At 41.2% G+C, this 11,103-nt stretch overlaps 1 protein-coding gene across 2 annotated transcripts; it reads left to right on the top strand.

Moving 5' to 3' along the window:
- Positions 1–2,292: 2,292 nt before the first annotated feature.
- On the top strand, positions 2,293–10,275 carry CCNB1 (cyclin B1). 2 transcript variants are annotated; one of them, XM_012664593.1, is made up of 9 exons: positions 2,293–2,567; positions 3,172–3,342; positions 3,442–3,600; positions 5,447–5,629; positions 7,230–7,388; positions 7,604–7,840; positions 8,134–8,274; positions 9,236–9,346; positions 9,531–10,275. In XM_012664593.1, exons 1-9 carry the CDS (start codon positions 2,547–2,549, stop codon positions 9,636–9,638), a joined length of 1,290 nt encoding a protein of 429 aa, XP_012520047.1. In that variant the 5' UTR covers positions 2,293–2,546; the 3' UTR covers positions 9,639–10,275. The 2 variants fall into 2 exon arrangements, with proteins under 2 accessions (XP_012520047.1, XP_012520048.1); XM_012664594.1 differs by lacking the exon at positions 9,236–9,346 and having other exon boundaries at positions 2,547–2,567; positions 9,531–9,638.
- The last annotated feature ends 828 nt before the right edge of the window (positions 10,276–11,103 follow it).

Below are 11,103 nucleotides of genomic sequence, written 5' to 3'. Positions count from 1 at the left end.
AACACCACAGTTAATGGGTACAAAAGTTAGATAGAAGGAATAAGATCTAAGTAAGTAACAGAATAAGTAACAGAATATGGTGACTACAGTTAACAATAATTTATTGTATATTTCAGAATAACGAGAGGAGTAGATTTGGAACGTTCGCAACACAAAGAAATGATAAATGTTTGAAGTGATGGATATCCTAATTACCTTGATTTGGTCATTATACATTGTATGCTTATATCAAAATACCACATGTGGCTGGGCGTGTTGGCTCAGGCCTGTAGTCTTAGCACTCTGGGAGCCTGAGGTGGCAGGACTGCTTGAGTTCAGGAGTTTGAGACCAGCCTGAGCAAGAGCGAGACCCCGTCTCTACTAAAAATAGAAAAATTAGCCAGGCAAGGTGGCCTGTTCCTGCAGTCCCAGCTACTTGGGAGGCTGAGGAAGAAGAATCGCTCAAGTCCAGGAGTTCGAGGATGCAGGGAGCTATGATGATGCCACTACACTCTAGACCAAGGTGACAGAAGGAAACTCTGTCTCAAAAAACAAAAATCACAAAACTTACCATGACCGTTAAGAATATTAGTCCTTGGCCAGGTGCTGGGGCTCACACCTGTAATCCTAGCACTCTGGGAGGCTGAGGCAGGAGGATCACTTCAGGTCAGGAGTTCAAGACCAGCCTGAGCTAGAGTGAGACCTGGGAGGCTGAGGCAGGAAGGATCGCTGGAGCCCAGGGTTTGAGGTTGCTATGAGCTAGGCAGATGCCAATGCACTCTAGCCAGGGTAACAGAGCGAGACTCTGTCCCAAAAAAAAAAAAAAAAAAAAGCAAGCTTGAATCTATGTAAAACTATGGATTTGGGGAAATAATGATGTGTTAATGTAGGTTCGCAGACTGTAACCTACCACTGGCGGTGGTGTAAGGTACCACTCTTGTGTCAGATGTTGATAGTGGGGAAGGATGTGCCTATGTGAGGTGAAATTCTCTATGCTTTCTGTTCAATTCTGCTGTGAATCTAAAACTGCTCTAAAAAATAAAGTGTGCAGATGATAGTCTTTGAGAGACTGGTCCATGGCCCTTCTCATTTGAAGGCAAACTAATAAACTTCTCTTTCCTCTTCCTCAAAATAAATAGATAAAGTGTATAAACATAAAATAATTAATTTTAAAAAACACAACACAGAGAGATGAGTAAATTGCCCACGCTCACTGAGCCATGGAGAGATGGGGCAAGGATTCATCAAATTTAGAATATTTACTGAGGGTGGACATTAAACAGAGAATTAAAGGGTGAATTTGAGTTAGGTGGACAGAACCCAGGGACGTGAGGGCAATAAGAGGGGGGACATTCCAGGCAGAGGAGAGCAAGGGCAAAGGCCCCATGGCAGGCACCCAGGTAGGAGGGAAGAACTATGATGATATAACATTGAATAACAATTCATCTAAATGATTGGGTGCCACCTTCTGTACCCTTCACTTCCAGCACCAGAGGTCTCCATTGGCTCTTATATGGTTGCCCTATGGAATATCAATGTTTTTATCCTTCTGCCTTCCCTCCAATTGCTGAGTTCCTTGTGTGTTTTGAGGGGTAAAAAGCAGAAAGGGCCCGCTTGTTTTTCTTTGCATCCAGAGAAAGACTGAGCAAATGACAAAGCCAACGGGGTAAAAACGTTAAGGATAGTTGAATCTGGGTAAAGGGTCTACAGATGACATTACTTCCAAATAAAAAGCTAAAACAAATAATTGGCCTTGGAAAACTGGTTAATCTTGAATTAATCAAGTAATCAGAAGTAAACTGGCAGGTGATATTCTTAAGGGACAATCAGTGTTGTGGAAACATCATGGATCCACACGCCACCTCCCCGCAAAACCCCTAAATTCAGTCCCCGCGTTGCTAATTTGTGATCCTGGCAAACTCATCCAAGCCTCCGGAAACTGCTGGAATGACCAAATGAAAGAATGTATATCAAGGCCTTTCATAAACTGTAAGACATCGCTGCTATTGCAGAAGAGGAAAAGTGAACAGTAAGTTGAACTAGAGCCCAAACTGCTTCTCATGTTTATTTCTAAAACTGCCGCCGCCTAACGGTCCCTTGTTAAAGGCCACAGGCAGTCTCCTCGGCTTGCTCCCGCTGCGCACAGGCTACCGTTTCTCGCCTTTCCAGGTGGGTGGCGCACTCACCTCCCGCCGCCTCACGCCTCTCAGGTGGCCGCGGCACCTGCCCGAGAGCGCAGGCGCGGAGCCAGACCACGTGAGGGCCTGGCCGGGCGCCGTCAGGGCGCAGCCTCACTCTAGCCCCGCCCCCTCTCGAATGCCTTCGCGGGATCGCCCTGGAAACGCATTCTCCGGGACCCGGCAGCCGCCAATGGGAAGGGAACGAGTGCCTCGAACAGGCCAATAAGGAGGGAGCGGTGCGGGGTTTAAACCCGAGGCGGGGCCGGCTCCTCCTGGCGTGCTGCGGAGGAACGGTTGTTGGTCTGCGGTGGTTCAGGGCCTCCGCTGGTCTGGTGCTCCGGTGTTGTGCTTCTCCCCACTGAGTTGCTGTCTGGTGAAGAGGAAGCCATGGCGCTCCGAGTCACCAGGGTAAGCCGCTGCGGGCCGCGAACAAACGCGGCCTTCCTGGCTGCATGCCTTCTCGCCTGCGGGAACCCCCAGCGCGGGAGAGGGCCGCCGCCGCGATTTCAGGAGGATGGGAGGGAGGGTCACCGAGAGAGCGCCTGAGTGGGCGCCTGGCATGGTGAGGAGTCTGGGGGATGACGGACGGTGGAAGGAAGGTGAGAAAGGGAACTGGACGTATCTCGGATAAATGTCTGGCGGGGCGGGGGGAAGTCGACTGGAAACCTTTCTAAAAAGTAGTGGAGGGCCCCGGAGTGAGCCCTCTAGCTAGCCTCAGAAAGAACGCGTCTGCAATCGGAGGCATTTTCGGTTTCCTTTAAAATGTAAATTCTCAGTATTTTAGAAATGGCCCTAACTTCACAGGAAATCCCTCAGTAGGTGGTCCGAGAGGTTCTGAGAGGTAACTGACTTGTCATGGCCTTAGAGTAGGCTCTGGAACCCACGTTTCCCCTTGGGACCCATTTTTAGTTGTCTTTCTCTCCGGGAGTCTCTCTTGTGCCCCACCTTAATTAACCCTTGACTTACTCGAGTCTTCCTGGACCAACTCTCAAAGTGATCTTGCTTCTTTCAGAACATGAAAACTAATGCTGAAAATAAGGCGAAGATCGGTATGGCAGGCGCAAAGCGTGTGCCTGTGGCCACTGCTGCAGCCTCCAAGCCCGGCCTGAGGCCAAGGACAGCTCTTGGAGACATTGGTAACAAAGTCAGTGAACAGCTGCAGGCCAAAATGCCTCTGAAAAAGGTAACTAATAACTATCTTATCCAAGTTCTTTGTAAGAGCCCATCTTCAAACTGTGACCCTTGATGCAGAAACATTCCATTCTCTCTGTTTTGTCTACAGGAAGCAAAAACTTTAGCTACTGGAAAAGTTATTGCTAAAAAACTACCAAAACCTCTGGAAAAGGTACCTGAGCCTGAGCCACAGCCACAGCCACAGCCAGAGCGAGAGCCAGAACCTGAGCCTGTTAAAGAAGAAAAACTTTCTCCTGAGCCTATTTTGGTAAACTTATTTTTAGCATTTTAGAGTCTGTTGTTTTTCCTCGTTTTACTGATGCATGCAACAGCATTTGAATAAATACTTATAATTTGAGTGCTTAACATGAGTCAGGCTCCACTTAGCACTTTACATGCATTAACTTGAGGTAGACAGTAGATTATGTGAGTTAATAATGCATGTACCTCTACTTTTTAGACAATGGCTTTAGAGAAGTTTTAAGTTAGGGTTACACAACTAAGTGGCACATACAGGATTCAAGCCCAGTCTGTCTGGGCTTTTAATTGCATTGTTATATTACCTCTTTTGTTAATGATATTAAGTATTAGCTCCCTGAACCAAAGGTTTTGTTGTCCAAGTATAAGCCATCTCTGCCCAGAATTTATTGACTGAAACACAGAATGTCCTCTTGAATCTTTAACTCCCTAATGTGGCCACTAAATAAGCCTGTAACATTGGAATATATAAAGGAATGAAGGAAGCAGAAAGAATGTAGCTCTTCAGATAGACCTATTTTATTAAATGTCAGGTATGTAAATGTATCCCGTCTTGTGAATGAAAGACAGGCCATATACAAGAGGCTGCTTTGACGAAGTTGCAATAATGCATTCTGAAGCTCTAATTTTTATTTATTTATTTAATTTTTTTTGAGACAGAGTCTCACTCTGTTGCCCAGGCTAGAGTGCAGTGGTGTCATCACAGCTCACCTTAACCTCAAACTTTTGGGCTCAAGCAATCTTCCTGCCTCAGCCTCTCCCGAGTAACTGTACAGGCATGCGCCACCACGCCTGGCTAATTTTTTATTATTTTTGGTAGAGACAGGGTCTCACTCTTGCTCAGGCTTGTCTCAAACTTCTGACCTAAAAGGATCCTCCTGCCTTGGCCTCCCAGAGTGCTAGGATTGCAGGTGCGAGCCACCATGCACGCCCAGCCTGAAGCTCTAATTTTTAAAACTTGGCTAAAACCAGTTGGAAAATTATCTGTAGTATTAATTCAGTCTAGATTCTTATATCTAAGGGTAAGAGATTAAAGGCTATTGCTTTGGTGTTGAATTTCTGGGCATTGAACATGAAACATGTAGCCTGCATAGTCTTTAATTGGGCATATCAGACTACCTGGGGCTTTCTTGAAATGTCCTATAGTGATTTTTGCCTTTGCTTTCCCATTAAGAATGCCTTCCGCCCCCTTTTATTTAGGTAATAACCTTTTCATCCTCCAAAATAGCTCAAGGATCAACTCCTGAAACTTTCCTTAACTTTCCTCATTCCTACTTCCGTTCCTGGAATCAATCTTGTTACTTTATTTACTTTGACTACTACACTCAAAGCCCCTTGTGGATGCTATGAAGTTGGTGCCTAGCACATAGTTTGATCTGAAGAAGGCGCTCGATAAATGTTTGAACAGTAGGGTAAAAAAGGAGCTTAAAGGAAATGGTTAATGGTAATGAAGTCAGTTAATCCTTGGTAGTTCCAACAGAATTTTTATAATCTGAGTAGTGAGAAGCAGTCCATGTTTTGAAATAAACACTAAAGACTGAGTTGTCATTCATTTGGATTAATTCACATGTTGCCGATAAACAGATATTACCCATTTCCTTTGGAGGAAAGTCTAGAATATGAATTTGGTTGCTTCTGTTTTCTGTTTTACCTGTTACCATTTAGGTTTTGCCACTTTAAACTGGCTCAGTAGAAATTGGCATTTCACTTTTTATATTAGTTACTTTTCCTTTAAAGAAATGAATTATATGTTTATTCAGAATGGTTTCTTGAGTTGGTACTAATCTGACCTTCATTTCCAAACTATAGTGTGTACTCCTCTTTGCTACTGTTTCAAGAGATCTCTTTGTTTCAAGGTTGATACTCCTTCTCCAAGCCCAATGGAAACATCTGGATGTGCCCCTGCAGAAGAATATCTGTGTCAGGCTTTCTCTGACGTAATTCTTGCAGTAAGTGATGTGGATGCAGAAGATGGAGCTGATCCAAACCTGTGTAGTGAATATGTGAAGGATATTTATGCTTATCTGAGACAACTTGAGGTCAGTATTATCATTAAAGTCTGTGTTTTTTCTAAACTATATCTAACTTTATTAAAGATTTTCTTTCAATAGTTTACAATAATTCAAGCAGGATGTGGGTGGCATTTAATAGATTGCACTTTCAGATTCTTCATAGAATACCAAAAATGAAAAGTCACTAAGCAAACCAATGAAGTCTGTTTTCCACTTTGAACAGGAATGTTCAAAGGTAGGGTGGATATTGCTGGGCATGGTGCCTCACGCCTATAATCTCAGCACTCTAGAAGGCTGAGGCATGAGGATCACTTGAGACCAAGAGTTCAAGACCAGCCTTGGCAATATAGAGCAAGACCTCGTCTCTACAAAAAAAAAGAAAAATTAGCTGGTTGTGGCATGTGCCTGTATTCCCAGCTACTTGGGAGGCTGAGGCAGGAGGCATGCTTTTGAGGTTGTGACGAGGCCACTGCACTCCAGCTTGGGTGACAGAGTGAGACCCTGTGTCAAAAAAAAAAAAAGGGTGAATACTGCTATGGCTCTTGGTAAAAGAAAGTCCACAGATTGAATGATTGGGGTGTGTGTGTGTATGTGTATATATGCATGTATCCCCATCGCAATTTGGAGTGGGTAAGTCCAAACTTTGGGTTTAAGGGGGATAGCAAGGCAGGAAGTAGATGGGTATATAAAAGATGCTAAAAGACTATAGCCACCCCTGACAAGGCTTTTTGTGTCAGTGTGGTTGATGTGCATGCAATTGTCAGGGGAATTGTTTGTGTCCAAAAAAGGGGTACACTCAAAAAGAAAAGTTTTTGGTTTTCTTCAATTTCATACCACTTCTAAAACTTTCTATTAATGGCATTTGACCTTTCCCCTAACCCCAAACAAGGAAGCATTCTATATAGTAACATAAATTATACAGTTTCCAAATTTACCCAGTTGTTTCTAATGCATTGTTATGTCATCATTGACATCAGTCTCTTGCTTGGTCCTTTTGGGCCTCTCCATTTTCTATAGGATCCTCAAGACTTTACCAGGACCAACTTTTCTCCCTTTTTGTTTGTTTGGTTAGTTGTTTTTTGGGTTTTTTGGGGGGGTTTTTTTTGTGTGTGTGTGCTTTTTCAAGTTTGTATTCTAAGTTTGGAGGATTCAGTTTAGTAAAGGCATGTACTTGATGGCTCATTTTTCTTCTTAGTTGTGTTGGGGTTTATACTCTGGAACAGGCAGGAGTGTGGTAGCATATGGGTTCCAGCTGATCTGGGAGTTACTGATACTTTTTCCACTTTACAAAGCTCAGGTTCTAGGTTTAGAATCTTAAGTGAAAAGATCTGAGATGTTAGTATGGTATCTTTATTTGGAAGGAATTGGATACAAGGGTGTGGGCCAGCAGCAGTTGTGGTGAATTGAACATCATAAGATCTGACAATATAGAAAACCTGTCACACTGTAATGTTCGCTTTCTTTCTTAGTAATGGTGATGTTTATAGTGACCATATGAATAATTGAATTAAGAACTGTTAAAGATTCTAAATGCCCCAGAGCTATTTTGTATTAACTAAGTGATCTTTCTGGACATAATGTCACATGGAGTCTTGCTTCTAAAGATAATCGGCATTCTCTTTTGCAGGAAGAGCAAGCAGTTAGACCAAAATACCTACTGGGTCAGGAAGTCACTGGAAACATGAGAGCCATCCTGATTGACTGGCTAGTACAGGTTCAAATGAAATTCAGGTTGCTGCAGGAGACCATGTACATGACTGTTGCCATTATTGATCGGTTCATGCAGGTGCGCATAATTCAGTAATTGAGGGGGCTTCCTTTCAGGGTCCTAGCTGAGTCATAAGAAAATGATTTTTTTTTTCAGCTAAAATCTGTCTCGGGATAGGGTGCCATTAGTTGAGATTTTACTATGGGAGTGTGTCTTTCCCACCTCTCCTTAATAGCTCTGTCTCCTTTTCAAATACATATTACTTATTCATTCAGTTGAAATTCCCATTGTAGAATAATTGTGTGCCCAAGAAGATGCTGCAGCTCGTTGGTGTCACTGCCATGTTTATTGCAAGCAAATATGAAGAAATGTACCCTCCAGAAATTGGTGACTTTGCTTTTGTGACTGACAACACTTACACGAAGCACCAAATCAGACAGATGGAAATGAAGATTCTAAGAGCTTTAAACTTCGGTCTGGGTCGGCCTCTACCCCTGCACTTCCTTCGGAGAGCATCTAAGATTGGAGAGGTATAGGTTTCTTGAGAAACTTTTAGTATGGTATATTAGGGAACACTGCTGCTGACCAAGCAGGTCTAATTCAACTGGCCTATATTAAATACCTAACTACATAAGGAAGTGATAAAGATGTTCTTTATTATTTTCAGTCAGGCTACATATTAATATTATTATTAGGGCCTTCCACAGGCAATTGAATTTTAGATGCTGTAGATAAACATTTGTAGTTACAGATGTGGTATGCAGGTTAGTGCCAATGTAAAATTCTCTGAAAGAAGGTCAGTGTTCTGTGGGTTTTATTCTAGGTTGATGTTGAACAACATACTTTGGCCAAATACCTGATGGAACTAACTATGTTGGACTATGATATGGTACACTTTCCTCCTTCTCAAATTGCAGCAGGAGCTTTTTGCTTAGCATTGAAGATTCTGGATAATGGTGAATGGGTAAGCTCTGTCCCACAAAACTACCAAGCTTTTATTTTTTATTTAAGAGAGACAGGGTCTTGTTCTGTCACCCAGACTGGAGTGCAGTGTTGGGATGGCTCACTGTAACATCGAACTCCTGGTTTCAAGTGATCAATCCTCCTGCCTCAGTCTGGGATTATAGGCATGAGCCACTGTGCCTGGCCTACCAAGCTTTTAAATTGTAAATGGTGTTTGACTGAATACAGAAATTTTGTCATTGAAGGACAATTCAAATGGTTCCTAAATATGGAATCTATTGAAGAAATGGTCAAAAATGACACCATTTTTGTGATGTCTGCATAGAATGCTTTCATTTATTTATCCTAATTTCATCTTTATTCCCTTTGAGAGAAGTAGGGCAGCTATTACTCCTTACAGATGGAAAAACTCTCAGGCAGGTCATACGATATACTAGAAGTTCATTCTTACTCATTGATTCAATAAATATTTCTCCTATGTTCTAGAAACTACCCTAGGCCCTAGGAAGAGAACTATGACTGAGAAAGTTGACATCAAAGAACTTGGAGTCTAGCTTTAGGGTGGACAAGTCAGCAATTAAAATGGTATAAGTAGGTTTGAGCACATGTTCCTTCAGAAGCATGAAAGTACCTGGGGGAGGAGTCGTAAGCTTGACTTAAATTTTAATTAAGTCGTACATTACTCATCTTCCTACCCAACTCTTAAAAAATACCTAGAAATTTTATGAAAACCATTTTTATTTTTTGTTTTATTTTTTGAGCTATCATAGCTCACTGCAACCTCATACATCTGGGCTCAAGCAATCCTCCTGCTTTAGCCTCCCAGAGTGTTAGGATTACACGCATGAGCTACCACACCTGGCCAAAATGTTGTTGATGAGCATTTTTATTTATTTATTTTTTTAATTTCAAAATATTAAGGGGGCAATGAGCATTTTTAACATTAACTTTTGTTGTCTTAGACACCAACTCTACAGCATTACCTATCATACACTGAAGAATCCCTTCTTCCTGTTATGCAGCACCTGGCTAAGAATATAGTCATGGTAAATCGAGGGCTTACAAAGCACATGGTGAGTCAATTTGGTGGCATTATAAGATGTTTACAGGTGAAAATAATTCAGACTTCATGCTTGCAAATGCATAGTTTATTTTTAAGGAGTTGGATGGTTTAATTGAATATTTTGTACCATTGGGTCTTGTGATTTTTTGTTTTGTTTTGTTTTCCTTTTTAATTGTTATGCTCTTCTCTTCCAGACTATCAAGAATAAGTATGCCACATCTAAGCATGCTAAGATCAGCACTCTAGCACAGCTGAATTCTGCACTAGTACAAGACTTAGCCAAGGCTGTGGTAAAGGTGTAACTTGTAAACTTGGAGTACTTTATCGGCAAATAAAATTGGCACCATGTGCCATCTGTACATAATAATGTTGCATTTACTTTTAATAAAGCTTGTGGCCCTTTTTACTTTTTAATAGCTTAACTCATTTGAATGTGGTTACTTCCTACTCTAGGGTAACCTAAAATTGTCTTAAAAGGTATAGCGTGGAATATTTTTAAAAACTGTTTTCAGCTTGCCTGGGGACCCAATTGATGTATATAATTGTTTCTTATGTTTATACCCTTGCTTCTTGTTTTATGTACCTGGCTTTTACTTTATTAATGTGAGGTACTAAGGTGTGGTGAAGGTATTTATTAAAACCTTTTACTTTCATAGGGCATACTGCATGTAAGCCAATTTATCCTGGAAAATAGGCTGCCTAGTTCTATTTTAAAGTAAAAGTCTACCACCTCATCCCAAGTCCCTATTTTGTTTCTTCTGGTTGCTGCCATAATTCTAAGTGATTTATTTTTACCACTATTTCTTGAGTTAACAGCTTTACCCTAGTATCTTTTCAAATTTTTCACTTTGAAAATGAGAACTTTAATTTATATTCTATGCCCAGTTTTTGTTCTGTATTTTTGTGTATTGGTTAAGAAAATAAAACAAGATGCTCAAAACAAATGCAAAAGCATCTTTTTAAAAATTAGTTTGCCTCTCTTACTCTCCTACTTCTAAATCCCATCTACCTGAAGAACACTGATGGTTTAGGATGCTATCCTTCCATGTTTTATATAAATAGGGGCAAGCATATACATTGTTCTGGGGATTTTTTATAAAGGGTTCGTTCTGTATACACAGCTATTCCTTTCAACATGTATAGGCCTACCTGTATTTGTGCATCACATCACATAGGATACATAGCCATCTTTGTATGACTTTCTGAAAGTAAAGACTTTCTGGTGAAAAGTGGACTACATATACAACAACCCAGTGGTCCCAAAAGATTAAGATACTGAAGTTTTACTGTATCTTTTCTATGTTTAGAGATGCAAATATTGACCATTTTGTTACAAGTGCCTATAGTATTCAGTAGAACAACATACTAAACACGTTTGTAGCCTGGGAGCAATAGGCTATACCATATTAGCCTAAGTGTGTAGCAGGCTATACCATCTAGGTTTGTGTATGTACACTCTGATGTTGGCACAATGATGATATTCTCTAATGCATTTCTCATAATGTATCCCATTGTTAAGTGACACATGACTGTATTGTAATGTGTTCAAACATTCCCCTCTTGATATTCAGGCTGCTTCCCCCACCCCCCACCCCCAGACAATGTGATTTAATTATTTAATTATTTTATGCCATGCTTTTCTTTATGTGTGCTAGGTTCCCCAAAGAATATATGCATTTTAAGTTCTGACAGAGCCAGATGACAATGTACAAAAGTGCCAGTTTTCTCTGCATTATTAAAACTGAAGGTAATCAGTCTTCAATCTCT

This window comes from Propithecus coquereli, unplaced genomic scaffold, assembly GCF_000956105.1.
Source record: "Propithecus coquereli isolate 6110/MARCELLA unplaced genomic scaffold, Pcoq_1.0 Scaffold9, whole genome shotgun sequence".
Taxonomy (NCBI): Eukaryota; Metazoa; Chordata; class Mammalia; order Primates; family Indriidae; genus Propithecus; species Propithecus coquereli.
This window is presented reverse-complemented; position numbering and strand designations above follow the sequence as displayed.